At 40.5% G+C, this 21,417-nt stretch overlaps 1 protein-coding gene across 6 annotated transcripts in view; it reads right to left on the bottom strand.

Moving 5' to 3' along the window:
* The window catches only part of RABGEF1 (RAB guanine nucleotide exchange factor 1), a 61,062-nt gene that overhangs the window by 10,322 nt on the left and 29,323 nt on the right, over window positions 1–21,417 (bottom strand). For 4 of the 6 annotated variants that reach the window (XM_029949447.1, XM_029949443.1, XM_029949444.1 and 1 more), the window contains exons 4-7: window positions 16,964–17,133; window positions 2,598–2,679; window positions 1,562–1,694; window positions 246–337 (exon numbers count right to left, since the gene is read on the bottom strand). In XM_029949447.1, coding sequence (XP_029805307.1) covers window positions 246–337; window positions 1,562–1,694; window positions 2,598–2,679; window positions 16,964–17,133 — 477 coding nt within the window. Of the gene's footprint in view, window positions 1–245; window positions 338–1,561; window positions 1,695–2,597; window positions 2,680–13,904; window positions 13,970–16,963; window positions 17,134–21,417 lie in introns of those variants that run through there. The other 2 variants (XM_029949448.1, XM_029949446.1) reach the window with 2 other exon arrangements.

The raw sequence follows: 21,417 nt of genomic DNA, 5'->3' as shown, positions 1-21,417 counted from the left end.
GCATTTGACCTTAGTTTAGTTCAATAAGAGCCCCTGGTCACAGAACATTAGGGGGAATGTAATTTACCTGCTAATGTGAATGCTTCAAATTTACAAAACTAGCACTCTTGCAAAATGCTTTTTCCACATTCCAGTATACCTCTGGCAATACACCTTACTGCCTGGTTGCTCACTGACTTAAGTATGAACGTATGTTAACTTCAAGGGAGAAACATCCAGATAAGATAGCTCTCAGTTTCACTGACCTGTGATTGCTTTCACCACCATATCAGATACTTCGGAAATTTCTTCATTAACAGGGACACAAAGCATCTGAGGTGTAACCCAGTGCAGGGCTCTACAAAGAGGGAGAGACAGTAAAAAAGAATCCCAAGAATAGACTGCAGTCATTTGTCTTGTCATGCCCTTCCGTTAAGGGGAAATACAGGGCACCACTGACTAATGAGGCCATCGTAGGCCCAAGCAGATCGCTGCTGAACATACTAGGGGCTGAGCTGAAGTAACTAGAATCCTAAAATGAGGCTTCTCTTCAGCACTTATCCGAAGGAAAGCAGAAGACAACTTCACCAGTTGAAATGAGACTATACTGAGGCTGAAAAGGTATTTGAGAATGAAGATCTGAGAATCTGCTGCTTCCTCTCTTCACCATCCATCACCATTAATGTCCGTTTAGGCTCTGCCCTCAAGTTCTGAGACTGTATAAGAGGTCAGTCAACAAGCGTGTGTCACCCTAGTCTGAATCACTGAAATTTCCTGGTCACACCCTCGCTTCCTGGCAGGGACTCTGCTGCTGACCCTCACCGCTTGTCTGACGAATGCTCTCACCTTGCACATCAGTCCAAAGCCCATCTAGTTCCTTCTGGCACCATCTGCCACCTTCCCAAGGCCAACTCCACACTTCTGGGTGACACCATCAAGAACAGGTCTACCGATTACCAGCCCCCCAGTCCGGGAGGCCCGTTTGGATTCCTAGGCCCCTCCTCCAGAAACACCTGTGCACAACCAATCTCAGACATGTTCCCATCTTAGGATGGCTTATTTAGATGGTCTTGCTGTCACCGGAATACAGCCCTGGGGCCCACTCTCCTGCCTGTGGAAGATTAAGCGCTTTGGGAAGTGTTGTCAGCCCAGTGCTAGAGGGAAGATGTGATCGGAGGAACAGCTAAATAAGGAGTACCGCTGGTAGGGGGAGGGACAATGACACCGTAACGTGGATGTGCCCAGCTTCCTGCCTCACAAGACAGGACAATGCAGTGAGAAGTAATGAAATTTCCGCCTGTCCTTTGGACATTTTGAAACAATATCACACATCAGATCTGCTGCTTATCAAAAGCTGCTGGAGTCAGCAGGATAGGCAAGAAGGTGATTTCAGGCCTTTCGTCCTAACAATTTGCCACATTCCTTTTCTTTCTGACGCCACGAAGCAGCTCAATGCTGACGATGGTGGGTCCCTTTGCTGTTATTTGCTCTCAAGGTTTGAAGTGCAAGTGCTCGGGTTTCCCGCAATGTGTTCTTTCCATGGTAGGCAGTGAACACAGGACAAAGCAGAACAACCAACTACCTGATCCTCTTTTGAATGGCGAGATCTTTCTTCTCATCATCGGTAGTTTCTGGACAGAACACATATTTATAGAGACGAGTCATGATGTACTTTTCAATCTGATCCATTATCTTCTCAACTTTTTCCGGAGGCACTGAAATATCCAAATGGACATAAAAGCTCAAGAGAGGGAAGGACAGTTTAAATTAAGAATATGTTTTCAGAGTTTTTCCTACGTAGCAACAAACTAATTTACTAGGTAATACATTAAATATACCCAGAAACAAAAGTATAAGATGTTACATTAAAAAGTACCCTTTAAAAACTTACCTCAATTTTTGGGACGGCCTTTCACAGAATGGCCAGTTCTGACTTAAGCTGCTTGGCCAGACCTAGTAAGCTGTACACCCTGCCCAGCGGGAAGACCTCTGCACGCCCCACTCCATACTGCTACATTAGAAAAGCACCTGAAACTCCCAAAACTGAGAAGGATGGCAACCCACTCTTCCATTTTCCTGAGGTTCACTATACACCCCTGGAGAGCTCCTGGAGGCGTGCGAGTGGGGCTGATTTCTCATTTATACACATATGCTAAGTATATCCTAAAACCCAACATCAATGGGAGTCAAATTCAAGAAAAATCTTGAAAAACCTACGGCTCTAAGTCAGTAATTCTCAATTTTTATTCCACCTCCACCTGTCTGAGGAATACATAATTATGAAACATGACTCAAAAATGGTGATCCCAAGATGGGGGTTTCACTTAGAAGCCTCCTAAGGGGTTTTAATAGACTCTGCTCCTCCCCCGAATGGAATTATTAAGCATTGTTCAATCAATTACCCAACTGCTGTGATTACTTTGGAATGATACACATGGTGGTATTCAAAGACACTTTAAGGATAAGACCAGCCACCAGAACGTCGGCGGAGACGTTTACAGGACAGAGCTGGCAACCGGCCAGGCCCTCGGAGAAACAGACTGAGTTCTAAGAGACTCAATGGTCAGACTCTGTACAACGACTAGCAATCCTTTAATGTCTGGCTACCAAAGTATTACCTTTTCCACGAGTCTGCATTCTTTCAGTCACACTCTGGTAAAAATCCTGAGTACACTCTGACTGTTCCTCAATGCTTAAATCCTGAAAAAAAGGGACAAAGAGGCTGTTCAGTAGCTGAAGAAAGATCCTCTATAGAGCTCTAAATCTTACAAAGTTCCCAAAATCCACTCCTTAATGATGCTAATCTCAAACGTACCTACCAGCTAAGTAACAATGTAGAAAAGGAAAATCCGTCCTGTAATGTTATTTATAACATCCTGTGACCTCTTAGTTTTCTTGCTATATATGTATTCTCACATGGATATAATGCATATTTTGATAATTTACACATTTGTGTAGATTTCTATTTATCTGATCTACTTAATCATTTTTGGATGCTTTCTCACATTCCATTACATTAAATGATTCAGCCAGTCTCTAGCACTGTGCGTTTGGGTTCTTCTTTTTTTTTTTTTTTTTTTTGCTATTATGTACTATGGCTATAAACAATTGTGTAGACTGTTTCTCTTGGGTTATTTCTTTGTGATAATTTTCTTTCGTTTTTTAAATTTAGTTTTTTTTTTATACATCTATATTTTTTATTTTGAGAGACAGAGATAGAGAGCGAGTGGGGGAGAGTCAGAGAGAGAGGGAGACACAGAATCCGAAGCAGGCTCCAGGCTCTGAGCTGTCAGAACAGAGCCCGACACAGGACTCAAACCCACAGACTGTGAGATCATGACCAGAGTTTCATGAAGTTGGACGCCCAGACAACTGAGCCACACAGGAGCCCCTGTGATACATTTTCAAGAGTGACACTAACAGTTCAATAAATATGAACAACTTTATAGCTCTAAGTATCTACTGCTAGAGGCAATTGTGTGTTTATTTCTCCATGGACTCTACAACAATGAACTTTATAATTTTTATTTGGGTTTACTCATTATTTGGTATAATATGTATATTTATTCCCTACTTTCTTTACAACAATAAAGCCTACATAAAATATAAACACAGTTTGCGGTGCCCAGGTGGCTCAGTCGGTTAAGCACCAACTTCGGCTCAAGTCATGATCTCACAGTTCATGGGTTTGAGTCCTGTGTCGGGCTCTGTGCTGACAGCTCGGAGCCTGGAGCCTGCTTCAGGTTCTGTGTCTCCCTCTCTGTGCCCTATCCCCATCTGCACTCTGTCTCTCTCTCTCTCAAAATAAATAAACATTTTAAAAAATCTAGAAGATGATAAAAAAAAGAAAACACATGGAGAGAAACAGAAAACAGAGGCAGGAACAACAGAAAAATGTAGTCCTTGGGGATAGAAGAATTAGTCCAGTCAGCCCATAAATTGGTCTCTAACTAAACTTTCTAGCAATCATCATCAAAACAAAAATAGTCATATAATTGGGTGTCCAAAATATAAAAGCAAATGAACCCTTCAGGTGAAATTCTGACACAAGACCCAGAAGTTTCTCTCAAGGGTTCGCATAAGGACTTCACTGCAGAAAGGGCATGATCATGGCCCAGGACACATTCCACAGGACTGCTTGTCACAGCCTGCCTCCATGCAGGCCAGGGTCCGTAAGGCCTGGGTCAAAGCACGCAGACCCTGTCACGCTGGCTTCAGTCCCGTTGGGGTCCAGACCGTGCCGTTCTGCCTTGTACAGTGTCTCTCGCACCCATCCTTCCGAGTTTGGGCCCTCAGCACTTCGCCCCTTGAGTATAGCTCTCCCCAACTTTGACCTTTCTCCCTTTTCTTTTTCTTTTTTTTAAATGTTTTGTTTTTATTTTTGATACAGAGAGAGACAGAGCATGAGAGGGGGAGGAGCAGAGAAAGAAGGAGACACAGAACCGGAAGCAGGCTCCAGGCTCTGAGCTAGCCGTTAGCAGAGAGCCTGATGCGGGGCTCGAACCCACGAACGTGAGATCTGACCTGTGCTGAAGCCGGAGGCTCAACCGACTGAGCCACCCAGGCGCCCCGACCTTTCTCCCTTTTCAATCTGTCCCGCACGCCACAGTCCAGCTGACCGTCTGAGCTCCGGATCTGGGCACACAGGGAGATTATCACCGAGCGTCACACCTCCGATGGCTGTCCACGAGACGCACGCCGAGGCCTGCGCTCAGAATCACCGCCCTGCCCCCTCCCCGCTCACCCCGCCAGGTCAGCCAGCGGCCTGGCGCTCTGCTCTTGGCGGCCCCACCTCTCTCTCTCTAACACTATACAGGTACTCTCTGGCTGCGTTACTTTTATTCCTCTCCGGCTTCCAACAGCCGTCCAAGGGAGGCTCTGTTCATACCTTCCTTCTTCTAAGAAGCTCTTTCATTGCCTTCGTCCAAACAGCCGTGTGGGCCTCACGGCACTCACAGCGCGCCCGCTGCCTTCTCAACTAGGTGCTCACAGGAAAGCCTCTGGTTGCATTTAAATCGATCCCCCGATCCCCCGTCTAAGCGAGAACGCGGTACTAAGTAAATGTTATACATTTGGAAATGTTAAGCTTTCATTTATATCTACCACAATTCTCCAGGGCTGCCTTCCACTCTACCTTTTATTTTACGTCACACAGCTTTTAAAAAGTGAATACCACTAAAGCTTCTCTGCCTGCTCCTTAAGAACCGGTACTCAAAGAGTTCAACGGCAGCTTGAAAACTGTTTTAAATTTCTCCACAGAAATAAGTATCTCTACAGCAGAAATAAAGATCCTGATCGACTTCACTAATTTACTCTAAGTTTTTCATGTTTAACTCTTACTCGGCCAGAATGTAAGGAGCACAGGATGAAATATGGACGGCAAGCAATCTATACAAAAACTTCCCTTTGTCAGCAGCAGGCAGTAAAAAGCAACACTGCTCCCTCTCGTTTCCCCAGCTGTCATATAACTTGCTTCTGAGAATTTATTTCTAGAATCCCTGGTTTATTTCACTGTCCTACATTTTAATTTTTTAATCAAAATCTCACCTAGTTGTGATGTCTTTCATTTGAGGATATATTTTGAAGTCTGCTAGATTTAGAAACCTCTCCTACCAAATTCTTGTTCCCAAAGCCACCTCACGAAAAGATTATATAGTATATTTGCTTTTTTTCTAGAATAAACGTAACATTGTAATTAAAAATTTTTTTTTATCTAGATCCAAGATACAAACTTCAGTCTCTTATTATTTTTTTCTTATTTATTTATTCTGAGAGAGACAGAAAGATAGGCAGAGAGAGGGAGAATCCGAAGCAGGCTCTGCGTTATCAGTGCAGAGCCTGACATGGGGCTCCATCTTTTGACCATGAGATCACCACCTGAGCTGAAATCGAGAGTTAGACACTTAACTGAGTCACCCAGGCGCCCCAATAATCCTTAGTCTTTTAATTCTTTGAATGGACTTCTAACTTTCCTTATTAGACTGTTACTAATATTTAACGGTATTTATTGCTATTATCTTTAAAAATTATTATCATGACCTGAGCCAAAGTCAGATGCTCAACTGACTGAGCCACTCAGGCACCACTGAAAATTATTATTTTTTTAATACTGTGCTAGGCTCCTTAGCTTTTTATCACCGGTGTGTCACACTATAACTGAATTTTATGAATTTATCTTGTTACGCTGCTAAACTTACAACTCTATTAGTACACTTAGATTTTCTGGAGAAGATTTTTCCTAAATTTCATGGAAATTTTATTCTATTCACTCTAAAAGCCCTTGCTGCATGATTAGAATTGCTAGCCACTCTACCAAACAAGGTACTAAAAACAAGATTAATAAAATGCCTGGAGGGCATTCAATTTGAATGGGAAGACTGAATGCAAATAAGTAATTATAATATTATATAAGAATTAAAAACCAGAAGAACAAAAAGTGCCATGGGCCACATGATAAATCTTTCACTTCTTTCTTACTCCATCTCCCATCAACAGTGATCTCTAAATAGGTATGGGTAGCAGCAGTAAGTATTCTTATGTCACACTAATATCCGTGTGATACAGGAGTGATGTTTTTAGTAAAGTTCATGAGACAGGAAGGATGCCTCCTTCATGCTCTGTGGTCTGAACTTGAGCGGATCAAAACCACTCTGGGAGAAAAGTCCTGATCCTACCCACCTCCTCTTGCTGCTGGAGGATGGGACCATATCTGAGCATGCTCAGTCTGTCCAATATGTGGCTTTCCTTTCTACACTGCTGCTTTCCAATGAGACTTCAATCTTTTGCTTCCTAGCCAGCCCTTGTCTATGAATTGATCAATGAAATTTATATTATAAATTCTCTAAGCTTCATCGCTGCACTAAACGAGATCACTAGACAAATAGATCCATGGACTGAGCAATTTTAAGTCCACTGGGAATATTTCTTCAGAGAACTGGTTTTAATACTATGCCTGGACATTCATGTGGGTAACTAAGTGGCAGCCACGTGAAGGGTGTGTCCATAAGAATATGTTTACATTCTAAATACAATCAAATTATTCCCTTCTTTTCCTATTCTTACTTTAAATCATTGTGTAAGTCTTTTCAAAGCCTTTCAATAAGCAGACTGTGTTTAAATTAACAAAAGGACTATCATCATGGAATTTGTGAGATGAAACTTAAGATAAATCTAATTTTATCTTTTTTCAAAAATTTCTTAATGTTTTATTTATTTTTGATACAGAGGGAGACAGAGCATGAGAGGGGGAGGGGCAGAAAGAGGAGGAGACACAGAACCGGAAGCAGGCTCCAGGCTCTGAGCTAGCTGTCAACACAGAGCCTGACGCGGGGCTTGAGCCAAAGAACGTGAGATCTGACCTGAGCTGAAGTCGGAGGCTTAACTGACTGAGCCACCCAGGCACCCCTCTAATTTTATCTTTATAATATGGGGCTTCACTTACCATTCTGACAGTAATATTTTAATTTTCCTTTATCATGCTATAATTTTACTTATTATTCTTTCAGCTTACGTACTTTCTGCAATAGATTATTCTTTTTATCTCCTATGTGCCTTAGACATGGTTACCTTTCATTTGCACCATATCTCAATACTTAGAACAAACTACAGTATATTGATTCTTAGGATTAACTAGTACTCAAATGTAAAAAATATATTTATTTTGAGGGAGTGAGAGACCGTGTGTATGAGCAAGCTGGAGAGGGGCAGAGAGGGAGAGAGACTCCCAAGCAGGCTTCTTATTGTCAGCACAGAGCCCAACCCAGGCCTTGATCTCATGAACCGTGAGATCCTGAGCTGAGCCAAAATCAAGAGTCAGATGCTTAACTGACTGAGCCACTCAGGTGCCCCACTGGTACTCACTTCTAACTAAAAACACTGTGACCTCCTTTCAAGGGCCTAAAAGGCCCGTTTTACTAGTGGCAACGAACAACCTATTCCCCCCCCACACACACAATCACTGCAATTCTATGTTACTTTTCAGAAAATTTCTTTTTATATTTCTGTTTATATTGCACAGATTTATACTACATTACACTGTTTATTTCACAATTCTGAGTAACTCCCCTGCTACTCTGTCCTCTTATCTTGTTTTAGGTTCTTTGTAGGAGTTACCACTGTGTTCTGTTACAAAATCTGTTATTATTTTCGCCACTAACATGTGAGCTCCATGAAGGCACTGTGACCACCATGTCCTCAGTTCCTACAACAGAGCCAGGCATAGGGCTACTGCTCAGCTAGTTGAATGAAAGAAATAAATGGGACCATTTATCATTGTCCCTCTTTGTAATACTGTAGAAACACTGGGAGACAACTCTACATAGATTTCTTCTGTTTCTACAGATCTCGTGAGAAGAGCCACTGACTGCCTTTGTTCCGCACTATCTTTTCAAGACTAGCTCTACAGCAAAAATAGCCTTGGAAGACAGAGACAGTGCCTCCCTCAAGTAAAGGGTAGACTGTTTATTGTCCAGTAGAATAAAGATAACGTTTCCATTTGAGGCAAAGGTCAGGCGAGCTTAAGACATCCTCTTATCTAACATTACTCACTGCAAGCGCCGGCATTACCCACTCTTTGCATTACCCCGACACTCAGGGAATTGGTGCAGAGGCTAATGCAGTCTAGATATGGCTACTGCCCTGAGTAATAAACTGCCGCCTTTTCTGACCCGGGAGACTCATGGCTTCTGCCAGTATCCATGAAATGATGGCAGGCTAACTTGTTAACTTGCAATTAGGGAAAATCTCAGATCTTTCGCAGTTCTCAAAAGAGCTCCAAAGGAGCTAAGCAGGTTTCGTGTTGGTAAATTTTTAGGTCCTACAAAATCCCAAAACATTTTTTTAGTTTTCTAAGAAACATTACAGTCTACCAAAGTCTACTTTTCCTAAAGAATTTTTAAACTATTGATTGGGATCATCTTTTCTATAATGTCCGTGTGTAACAACATTTTATTCTTTTCCTAAAAAATTTTCCTTTTGAAGTTTGAAAGTTGGACAAATGGTGTATTCCTTTGACTATTAATACTGAGAGGTATTCTGTATACTTTCTTAATTGTCTGGTTGGAATCTTTTTTCCCTCCCACTCTGTTTCGAAAATCTTTGACTATTTCCTTAATTATGTTTTCTATATAGTTCATCTGGCACTCTCGTGGCTAGAATTTGGAATTCCATGATCTGTTTTCTGGGTTGTTTCTTTTGTACTGCAGTTAACTGATGAATTTATTTAGGTTTTAGCTTTGATGTCCATATTTTTTCTATTGTCAGTTTCTGTTGCTTTCAATAATTTTTTAAAGGAAAATAAATGCATTGGGGCTTTAATCCTCTTAAATAAAAATTTAAAATGAAACATTAACATTTAAAGTAAACCAAGCATGTGGTTCTCATAGATTGAGATAGTCCATCTTACCAGGGAATATACCGTGAGGTCATTAGTAGCTGCCTGAATACAGATTTAAACATTTCCACATTTAGATGAACAAAACAGAGCACAAGTAAATGATTTTTGTCAAATTCAGTTACTGGCAAAATAATGTTTAATGTTTTTTATTTATTTTTGAGAAACAGAGAGAGACAGCGCGAGCAGGGGAGGGTCATTGAGAGAGGGAGACACAGAATCTGAGGCAGCACCAGGCTCTGAGCATGGAGCCCAATGCAGGGCTTGAACTCAAGGAACTTGAGATCAAGAGCTGAGCTGAGATGAAAAGTAGGATGCTTAGGGCGCCTGGGTGGCTCAGTCGGTTAAGCCTCCAACTTCAGCTCAGGTCAGATCTCACGTTCATGGGTTCGAGCCCCGCGTCAGGCTCTGTGCTGACAGCTAGCTCAGAGCCTGGAGCCTGCTTCTGGTTCTGTGTCCTTCTCTCTCTGCCCCTTCCCCTCTCATGCTCTGTCTCTCTCTGTATGAAAAATAAATAAAACATTAAAAAAAAATTAAAAGTAGGATGCTTAACCTATGAAGCCACCTGGGTGCCCCACTACCAGTGTCCTTAATTAATGCTTTTTCCCCCTGCGGTCTTTTATTTTATTTTATGTATTTATTTATTTATTTATTTTTATTTTTGAGAGACAGAGAGAGACAGTGTGAGCAGGAGAGGGTCTGAGAGAGAGGGAGACACAGAATCCAAAGCAGGCTCCAGGCTCTGAGCTAGCTGTCAGCACAGAGCCCGATTTGGGGCTTAAACCCACAAACAGTGAGATCATGACCTGAGCCAAAGCTGGAAGCTTAACCAACTGAGGCACCCAGGTGCCCCAGTAGTTGATTATTTTTAGCAGCTGGCTAGTTAGTAATTACATATGAGCTCATATATGTTTTTACAAACGTCAGCATTACATTTTTTTTAAGCAAGAAAAATGTTTATACTCTTGCCTTTCGTTTACATAGCAAGATGCAAAAGAACCACAATGCAGCCAGGCTTGGCTAAGTAACCACACAGAATTCTAGAAGACATTATTATTTGTGTAAGGTATTTTGATGTCAACAGAATCTGAACAGAGATAGCATTATTTATGATTTTTTAAATTTACTTTTGAGAGAGAGAGACAGACAGACAGACAGCATGAGCAGGAGAGGGTCAGAGAGAGAGGGAGACACAGAATCTGAAGACAGGCTCCAGGCTCTGACCTAGCTATCAGCACAGAGCCTGATGTGGGGCTGGAACCCATGATCCATGAGATCATGAGCTGAGCCGAAGCTGGACGCTCAACTGACTGAGCCACCCAAGTGCCCCTATTGATGATACTCTAGAGGTCTAGTGGTGTCCAAGTGGCCTCTTCTCTAAGTATGTGAAACTATTAAACATGAAATCCTAAAATCCAATGAACAGATTCCTGAGTTAGAGTTCATTAATTTAATTTTGTGTTTAGCCACTTGGGTTTTCCAACAAGCTTTGGGAAAAGGTAAGTACTCATTGATGAGAAAAGATGAATCAGTCTTTCAAGAGTTACAGCAGCTGGATGGAGGCATGCCCCAGGGTAGGTCTTGGTGTGGGCCATCAGCTTGGACCTCGCCTAGTTAACTGGCACTGCTGTGCCCAGCTTTCCCCTCAACAAGAATGCAGAACAAACCCTCACATCTGTAGGATCAAACTTGGCTCAGTCTGAACCACAACAGGTTTAATTCGAGTAAGCCGTTATTTTTGAACACCTTCTGAATGTGGACTTTCATCATTACGAGGCTCTTCTGTAGGTTTTAGAGGGTTATCATCTTCAATATTTTCTCTTGGAACACACATCGTGTTGCTTTCTCCAAAGTGCGTACAACCTCTGGCAAGTCCTTGCAGAATTCCTCAATACCGTATAATTAGGCCTCCTCCACCATTTTTGGCTCCTTTGCAACCACTGAGCCATCGTGGTTCCCCTTGATAATGTTTTAAGTTTTCTCGCACATATCGCTGTATTCTTCTATGATACATTCTTATTTTACTCATCACTTTCAGCTAATTAGCAATTCAACCTTTTATCTATTTTCAGTTCTTATGATATACAAGATTCTATCAGCTCAGATGCTTTCCCATTGTCTCATCACCTCACTTCTCATCTAACTTTAATATTGAGTCCTGGGTTACTCCCCTACCCCAGCTCCCCAATTTTCTTATGATTAAAACCTATTTTGTTAATTAAAATTTCTTCTCTCTTGGATACAAAGGGCAAACTACTCTTTGCACACATGTATGGTTTAGAATAGTGAAGTAATTTTTTAAAGTTTATTTATCTAGGGGCACCTAGGTGGCTCGGTCAGTTAAGTGTCCAACTTTGGCTCAGGTCATGATCTCATGATTCATGGGATCAAGCCCACACTGGGTTCTGTGCTATCAGCGTAGGGCCCGCTTGAGATTCTCTGGCTCCCTCTCTCCCTGCCTCTATTTCTCAAAATAAATAAACTTTGTTTCATGTTTACTTATTTATTTTGAGAGAGAGAGAGAGAGAAGGTGAGAATGTGAGTGGGGGAGGGGCAGAGAGAGGGAGAGGGAAAATCCCAAGCAGGCTCTATGGCACCAGCACAGAGCCCGACACGGGGCTCAAATTAGTGAACTGCGAGACCATGACCTGAGCCGAAATCAAAAGTTGGATGCTTAACCAACTGAGTTCCTAGAATAGTGAAGTCATATTAAGGTATAGAAGGATACCTAGCTTTCTATTTCTTCTTGGAAAGAGAAGATAAATAAAGATATAGTCATGTTGTAGACTGTATGGTTTTTCTCCTCATTCAGGTTGAGAAAAATAGTTTTTCAAGAGAATTAACATGGAAAAAAATTTAAGTTTATATAATATAATCAATATCAGAATTTTTATAGAAAACAACGATGAAAGTAGCAAAAGGTCTTACGTTTGGGCCTGACTACTACTTCTTTAGCAAAGAAAAAGAATATCTGAATGACTGCTAATAAAGGAATCTTGTTTTTAAAATTGCATTAAAGGGCACCAGGGTGGCTTAGTCGGTTAAGTGTCTGAGTCTTGGTTTTGGCTCAGGCCATGGTCATGAGGTCATGAGCTCAAGCTCCGCATGGGGGTCCAGCTGGGTGTGGAGCCTGCTTGGGATTTTCTCTCTCCCTTGCAAAAAAAAAAATAATGCATTGAGAAATCCACAAAATTTGCTTATTAAAAAGCTTTAATTCAATATCTAATAAATTAAAGGGTATATATTTTAAGGAAGTAGAGGGTAACATAAACTACACTTTTAAAAATAGAGTAGGCTACACTTTCAGAATACAGGAGAGTGCTTCTGAGCGATTTATTAATAATTAACAATGGCAGGATTTAAACATTTTGGGAAGCAAAAGAATCTTTTCAATTTAACTGCAGTCTATTTTGTGTTTTGAAAATGTTTTCATATAAATAAACTCATGGGAAAAAGATTTCACCAAGGCAGGGGTCTTACTAAGTTAGAAAATAGGCTTTTCTAGTTATGATGGAAAAGGTTAATATCGAAAGTTGGGTCCATGTAAAACTTTAAAAAACTACCCTAGGCACATAAAAGGCTTTGTCCAAAGGACAAAAAGAAACCCAGACACCCTTCATTTCATTGGTGACCATACACATCCCGGAGTCCATGGCCACTCTAAGCCCTATTTGAGGCTTGGCTCTTACCAAGAGAGTCTTAAATTCTAATTATTTTTGTAATGATAAGAGTAAAACACTAAACCTTATAAATTCTTCTTAGCTTCTTCTATATATGCCAGCACCCCATCAGCTATTTTCTCAGTAAAATTTAAATTCTTGCTATGATGATTTCTAAAGAAAAGTGGCTGGGGGCGCCTGGGTGGCTCAGTTGGTTAAGCCTCTGGCTTTGGCTCAGGTCAGATCTCATGTTCGTGGGTTCGAGCCCCGCGTCAGGCTCTGTGCTGACAGCTAGCTCAGAGCCTGGAGCCTGCTTCCGGTTCTGTGTCTCCTTCTCTCTCTGCCCCTTCCCCGTCTCATACTCTGTCTCTGTCTGTATCAAAAAAAAAATAAAACATTTAAAAAAATTAAAAAAAAAAAAGTGGCTGATGACAAAATAAATATAAATGGATTTTGTGTTAATGATGTAGCTGCCTATTTTGTTTGCAATAAAAATATCTCTTATTCTAAAGAATATGAAAAGGAACTATAAGGAATATATATTTTAATATTAAGTAGCTAATAAGATTAATCAAATGGAAAAAAGGACAAAATAAACCACCTTCAGAAGAGTCTGAGCAAACAATATTTGTTGAACAGTGAAGCATTACATTGTATTACTGCAGTGTGTATGAATTATGTAAGGGCTGAATGAAATTTTATCCCAAAAAGAGATCCTTTTGGGATGAGGAAATTGGAGGAAAAAAAAGTCTGAGTACAGATAAGGTGTTTTTGTGATAAAGATAAAATGGCTGAAAATAAACCCAACGATTTTAATACAATTCTGTAACTATTTAATTTCTAGACTTGAGCCAGATACAGAAAAGGCTACTCACCACTGGCATACACACAGATTGGAGAAAATAGGAATGCGGTAGAAAAAGATGTGGGCAAGAGTGGTCCATTGTTCTGGACCTCAGAGATTTGGGGAAGACGGCTACTGTGGGGCACAGTAAAAAAAAATTACCAGTTAACGGCAATGTCAATAGGGTGGGTTCAAACACAAAAGAATGAATTTTCATACTGTTTAGGTTGTTAAAATAAGATTACTTAGAAAGTCTACTTGGCAAGACTAACTTTAAAGTTAAGTTCTTTGAGCCTTAAGTCTAAGCCTTAGTTAAGATTTTGAGTTTTGGTTAACTGAGTACAGAGGGCACCTTTCACACACTTCTTTACCTCATGCAACAAGCCCCAGTCGCGCTCAATCAGATTCTCTCAAGAAATTTATGTGATTAAGTGATTTGAACTTAGTTAGGTAAGACTCATTCATTCTGTTATAAAAACCGTTTTATTTATGTGAAAGGACATTAAACTTGCAGCCAAAGGCAGAAGGGCTTCTTGGAGAAACCCTGGACATTTCAATTCAACAAGGATCTGTTCAGTATCAGGATGTTATAGGTATTGTGTTAGATGCTCAACATACATGACTAAGACTTGGCCGCTCAGCCCCCAAACACTTAGTGCTTGTGTAGAAGTAGAAAATACAATGGCTCTTCAAATGGAAGGAATCTGAGGCCACATTCAGTTTTCTGATATCAATTATTGATGTTGTGAAAACAGAAATGATGGTATTCTGCCCCAGTTAATTACTGTTTTACATTAGTATATTGATTTAAAAGTCAACTAAATTATTATAGAACAAGAGCATATTATAGCTCTCAGGAAAGAAAAATGAACAAATCAGTTCTGATGAGGTGATCAAATGAGCTTATTGTTTTTCTAAAATGTAGCATTACACAGTATATATGCTATATGTACTGTGGTCTCTAGGTCCAAATAGTATGAATATCCTCTAAACATTTGTATGGACTAAGAATAAATAACTACAGGGGTGCCTGGGTGGCTCAGTCAGTTAAGTGTCTGACTTCGGCCTAGGTCATATCTCGCCGTTTCCAAGTTCCAGGCCCACATCTGTCTCTGTGCTGACAGCTCAGAGCCTGGAGCCTGCTTCAGATTCTGTGTTTCCCTCTCTCTCTGCCCCTCCTCAACTTGCATTCTGTCTCCAGCTCTCAAAAATAAATAACCATTAAAAAAAAATTTTTTTTTAAAGAAAACATAACTACAAAGACTTCATTTTTATTTCTGGTTGAAAAATTAAAGCTGTACACCACATGAACTCTGAAGATTCCATACTGAGGAAGTCTATCACTGCTTCTAACTGAAAACATCAATGATTATGGGCGCCTGGGTGGCTCAGTTGGTTGAGCTTCAACTTTGGCTCAGGTCATGATCTCATGGTTCGTGAGTTCAAGCCCTGCATCAAGCCCTGCACTAACAGCTCAGAGCCTGAAGCCTGCTTCAGATTCTGTCTCCCTCTCTTTCTGCCTCTCACCTGCTGACACTCTGTCTCTCAAAAGTAAATAAATGCTAACAACAACAACAACCAAACTCATCAATGATATATGCTTTCTTTAAATGTTACTATCTGCTTACAAATACTTTCAGGAGAAAACAGGATTGCTTACATATTCTCAGTATAACTGCACACCAAAAAACAAGAGAAAAAGCTTCTTTTTTTATTCATGTTCTTTTTTTTCTTTTTAATGCTTTTTTTATTTTTGATACAGAGAGAGACAGAGCATGAGAAGGGGAGGGGCAGAGAGAGAAGGAGACACAGAACAGGAAAGAGGCTCCAGGCTCTGAGCTAGCTGTCAGCACAGAGCCTGACGCGGGGCTCGAACCCACAAACGTGAGATCTGACCTGAGCCGAAGTCGGAGGCTTAACCAACTGAGCCACCCAGGCGCCTCGAGAAAAAGCTTCTTTTCTCCTTTATTAACTGAATTCAATATTTAAAAAGTATTTTGGGGGGTTGCCTGAGTGGCTCAGTTGGTTAAGCATCTGACTTGAGATCAGGTCATAAACTCATAGTCCATGGGTTCCAGTCCTGTGTCGAGCTCTGTGCTAACAGCTCAGAGCCTGGAGCCTGCTTCCGATTCTGTGTCTCTCTCTCTGCCCCTCCTTGGCTTGTGCTCTTTCTCTCTCAAAAATAAACAAACATTAAAAACTAAAAAAAAAAAAAAGGGGGGGTTTGGCAGAAGCTATTTGCTTATTAGCCCAGTGATAGTGACCACAGCTGGAATGCAGCTAAGCAGTTAATCACCTTGCTGCTTTTCTTATTCTCTTTTCCTTTCTAAGACTTCCTCATTTCCCAGAAGGGGCTTTTAGAGCCAATTCTGAGTTTAACAGATGAAGAATGTTACAAACAAATTGGTCATTGTTTACAGAAATGAGTCCCTTTACAAGTAGCCTTATAAATTACTGCAATTGAAATTATAGTTTAGAAATGGCGGTTGAAGACACACATGTGGAAGGTACAAGTTCTAGTTCTGACATTGGCAAAATCTAACCGTGTAACCTTGACAAGTCACTCATCCTCTCTGGCTCTCACCTTCCCCATCTACAAAACAAAGGGACTGAAACTGGATAGTTGTTAAAGTCTCTTTCAACATCTGAATTCTGGGTTTCCCTTCTCCCACCTGATAAGAAGAGGTATTTTATATCAAAATGCAAAACAAAAACAAAAAGCCCTAAAATGAATGCTATTGGTCTAAGTATTGGTACTCGGAGTTCAAGGTCTACTATGTTCCCTTAGCAGTTTATACTATGTACTAGGTGACAAGTGAGGAAGGCTTATTACTAAAGTACACAGTACAAGTGGCTTCGACATCAGACTTTCCATGCAAAGATGACCCAAATACCACTGAGTTGCAGTGGAAAAGTACTAGCCTGGGAGTTGGGTTTTAACCTGGTTCAGTGACATTTCTCAGGTAAGGAACATAACATCTCTGGGTCTTGATTCTCCCAGGTGCAAAATGACAAAGTTATACTAGATTATCTCTAAGACCCTTCCTAAAACCCAAACTCTATGTTTCTACGTGGTTACTCTCAACCTACCCTTTTGTAATGCATTGTTTCCAAAAACATCTTGGTCTGCTTATAGATTTCTTGGCCTGTCTTGTGGAAGGTCTTGAGAAATTCTATGAACTCTTTAGACACTCTATCCGTTTCAATGCTGGTTTGCCGGTTTATGGAAGGACTGGGAGCCTTTGCTTCCTGATTTTCTGCTGGGAAAATTAAACATAGTAAGTTTCATTACATAAAAGATCCATGCATGGAATTACTTTAAGTATGTAACTTGATTATTTAAATTATGCTTAATCAAAGTTAACTTTGATTTTAAATTATGTTTAAATATTTGGACCACTTAAAGTAAGCTCAATCTATTTTATGACTAGGAGGTACAAGCAGATAAAACTACATGATTTAAAAGATATTCCCATTCAAATAAAAGTTGCTTTACTAATATTTTTTAGCCAAAATATATCATACTTTGACCCATATACTTAATTGTAAATACTGAAATGGCCTCACTATCTTGAACAACTTTCTCAAAGACTGCATGAATTAATGAAACTAGTCAACAAGCAAAATAACCATCAGTAGAAGGACAAAAATGTTAGGTGACTTACAAGATGTGAGACAACTCTTCCAAATCCATTCTACTTCTCAGAAAGGCAAAGTCTCATTTGTTTATGTGGAGACTAACAATTACTCACTATCCAGTTTTCAAAAACATTTTTCAAGTCACACTGCTCTATGTGAAAGAACGCATCCAACATAGCAACCGTGACAAAACAAACAGCAGAGGTAAGCGAAGCATGTACAACACTGTCGCATCAGGGGCCACACACCTCTTTCCCCTCTTCAAATGGTACCTTTAAAGAATAAAGATAAGGGTGCTACAATACAGTAGGTGCTCTCTGATCACATTCTAGCCTCCTGATTTTGAACTGCCAATCCAGTACCTGTAAGGAATTAAATTACTCATATCCCCACAGTTCCCTTTAATACACAAAAAGATCATTAGGAAGAGAAAGTATCTTCCGAAGATACTGAAGTCAACTTATTACCTGCTTTCTCAGAGTAACTTCTTATCATCTCCTGCTTTGAACCTTGGTCCCTGAGATATATTTCCATAAAGAAGTTGCAGTAAAGTTTTCAGATAATAGAAGACTAGATTATTCAAGTGAGACGAACACATGTCGACTACCTAAAAGGATATACTAATAACTACGGAGAAGTAGAGACTCCACACCTCTTATCACACAGCTGGTGATCAAACCAATGAAGTATTTAAATTGTTAGACTTATGTTCAAAGTAGAGCGGGGGGGAGGGGGAAAAGAGGTGGTGGTGATGGAGGAGGGCACTTGTGGGGAAGAGCACTGGGTGTTATATGGAAACCAATTTGACAATAAACTATTAAAAAAAAAAGTAGAGTGAAGACATCCTTTTTCCTCCTAATGGTACTATTATGTAGTTAGCAGAACAAAGTTGCTCTTTATAGTTATCTTTTCAATCAAGTATTTGCATATCTTTCAAGTTATCAGGTGCTTCCTAATTATTATTTGAACTGTAGAAGCCCTAAAATCACATTAAAAAAAAATTACATAAAAACCCTACTATGTCTATGGCTAAAAATACTATCAGTCAAGAATGAACCAAGAAACTGGAAAAAAAAGCTTGTAAGCTCTATCACAAATGTAAAGGGTTATATAAAGAAGAAGAAAAAAACCTAACCGTTCAACAGGAAAGTGGGTAAAGAATCCTAACAGTGCATAGAAAGGAAATCTAAATGTATCTTAAACAAAGGAAACACGCTCAGTCTCACTCATAACAAATATGCAAACTGAAACTACTATGAGATGCCATTTTAAAAATTAACAGACACAAATCTGATGTTGATGAGGATGTGGGGCAAAAGGCACTCTCATACTGTGGAGGTGGGAATGTAAAATAATATGACTGCAATGGAGTGCAATTTGGCAATAATCATCAAAATTAAAAATAATTTTATCCTATGACCCAATAATTGCATTTCTTGGAAAGTTTCTGATATAACTGCACATGTACAAAATGAAATATGTGCAAGGCTACTCATTTTAGCACTACTTATAACAGCAAAAGACTAAAAATGGCATAACACCCACAACTAAGGGAGTACATTGTGGTTTAATCCATAAAATGGAATACCATGTAGTTCTTTTTAAAATAATTGTGGGTTTTTTTCTAATGTTTTATTTATTTTTGAGAGAGAGATAGAGACAGCTTGAGCAGGGAGGGTCAGAGAGAGAGGGAGACATAGAATCTGAAGACAGGCTCTAGGCTCTGAGCTAGCAGTCAGCACAGAGCCCAAAGCGGGGCTCGAACCCATGAACCACAAGATCATGACCTGAGCTGAAGCCAGTGGCTCAACCAACTGAGCCACCCAGGCGCCCCACCAGATAGTTTTAAAGTACTTTTTTATTTATGAAAAAGGAAGAGTTCTCAAAACATATCACTAAAGTAAAAAAAAAAAAAAAAAAGAAAAAGACACTGTCAATAAGAATACAGAGCAGAGTAAATATAATAAAAATATACATGTTTATAAATGAAACAAAAGCACCTAAGGATCCACAAGAAACTAATGACAAAGGTTGTCCGAATATGGGAGGACAGTGGTGTGATGGCTGGGAACTAGACGGGGGAGGGACCATACACCTTTTATTTTTTGGCCATTGGAATGTACTGCTTTCCTTTTTTTTAAGCAAATAAATTAATCAGGTAAAATTTAACTTAGAACAAAAACTAGAGCACCCTTTCTGAACATTTTTTACCAATATGGAAAACCAGAAGTTGTATTCAACATTCTGTATGATTAGAAAAAGTTCTTTAAGGAGTGCCTGGGTGGCTCAGTCAGTGAAGTGTCCAACTCTTGGTTTTGGCTCAGGTCATGATCTCACAGTTCATGAGTTCAAGCCCTGCATTGGGCTCTGTGCTGTCGGTGTGGGGCCTACTTGGGATTCTCTCTCCCGCAACACGCCCCCCCTCCCCCAGCCCTCCTCTGCATGCACGTGTTCTCTTTCTCTCTCAAAATAAATTAAACCTTAAAAAAAAAAAAAGTTCATTAATACTTAAGAGAGTTTAGTCCTTCACTCGGTCTGAGAATTCTGCTTCTGGTCTTGATGGACTAGCAGGGGTTGGGTTCACCTACTCCCTTAACTACACAAACAGACAAAGTACATGGAATAACGCTTTGCAGACATCGGACGCCAGGCAGATGTGGGCGTAAACCCTGAGAGCAGCAGACCAGTCCGGTGAGTCTGGCAAGTGCCCCAGCTCGCTGCGTGGAGGTTTTAGGCCATGGCACGGGGAGAGGCAACAGACAGAGCCGAGCAGACCTGCTGAATTTGGGAAAGAGCATTTAGAGCTGAGGAGCCCACAGTCGCTAGAAGTTGCATGGCAAAATGCAGAGAGGATGGGCTGCACAGAAAAAACTCCAGGTAACTGCAGAGGGGCTCCGTGAGTCTTTGGGGGAGCACTGCACATCCGTGTGAGAACACCCGTGACTGATGCAGAAGCAGGCAGAACCACCCCAGGGCACTCACGACTGGATTAATTCATTTCCAAACAGCCAGAAGGAAGAAAGAACAGCAGCAATGGCAAATAGAAAAAAATATTTCCTCATTTAAACATTTCTTTAAAAGATAGTTAACTGGAGGTGCCTGGGTGGCTCAGTTGGTCAAGGGACTGACTCTTGATTTTGGTTCAGGTCGTGATCTCGTGGTTCATGTGATGAGCTCCATGGTGGGCTCTGCACTGACAGCATGGAGCCTGACTGGGATTCTCTCTCTCCTCTGTGTGTGTGTATGTTCTCTCTCTCTCAAAAATAAGCAAACTAAAAAAAACAAAACAAACAAACAAACAAAAACACTTCCTAGCAAGGTTCCTCAAAAAGTTAAAAATAGAACTTTCCTATAATCCTTGGGGTGCCTGGGTGGTTCAGTTGGTTAGGCATCCGACTTCGGCTCAGGTCACAATCTCACAGTTTGTGGGTTCGAGCCCCGCATCAGGCTCTGTGCTGACAGCTCGGAGCCTGGAGCCTGTCTTCGGATTCTGTGTCTCCCCTCTCTCTGACCCTCCCCTGCTCATACTGTCTCTCTCTCTCTCTCTCTCTCAAAAATAAATTAAAAAACATTAAAAAAAAATTTTTTAAAGAACTTGCCTATAACCCAACAATTACATTACTAGGTATTTACCCAAAGAATACAAAAATACTAATTCATGTGTCAAGGGGACACATGCCTCCTAATTTTTACTACGATGGCCAAATTATGGTAACAGCCCAAGTCTCCATCAACTGATGAAGGGATAAAAGAGATGTGACACTCGAGTGTGTGTGGAATCATACACAACCACAAAAAGGGAATAAAATCTTGCTATCTGTAATAACAAAGATGGAGCTAGAGTGTGTGATGCTAAGTAAAATAAGTCAGTCAGGGAAAGACAAATACCATATGATTTTACTCAT

The sequence above is a fragment of the Suricata suricatta genome, chromosome 8 (genome assembly GCF_006229205.1).
Source record: "Suricata suricatta isolate VVHF042 chromosome 8, meerkat_22Aug2017_6uvM2_HiC, whole genome shotgun sequence".
Taxonomy (NCBI): domain Eukaryota; kingdom Metazoa; phylum Chordata; class Mammalia; order Carnivora; family Herpestidae; genus Suricata; species Suricata suricatta.
The sequence above is the reverse complement of the archived record's forward strand: the minus strand, read 5'-3'. Positions and strand labels throughout refer to the sequence as shown.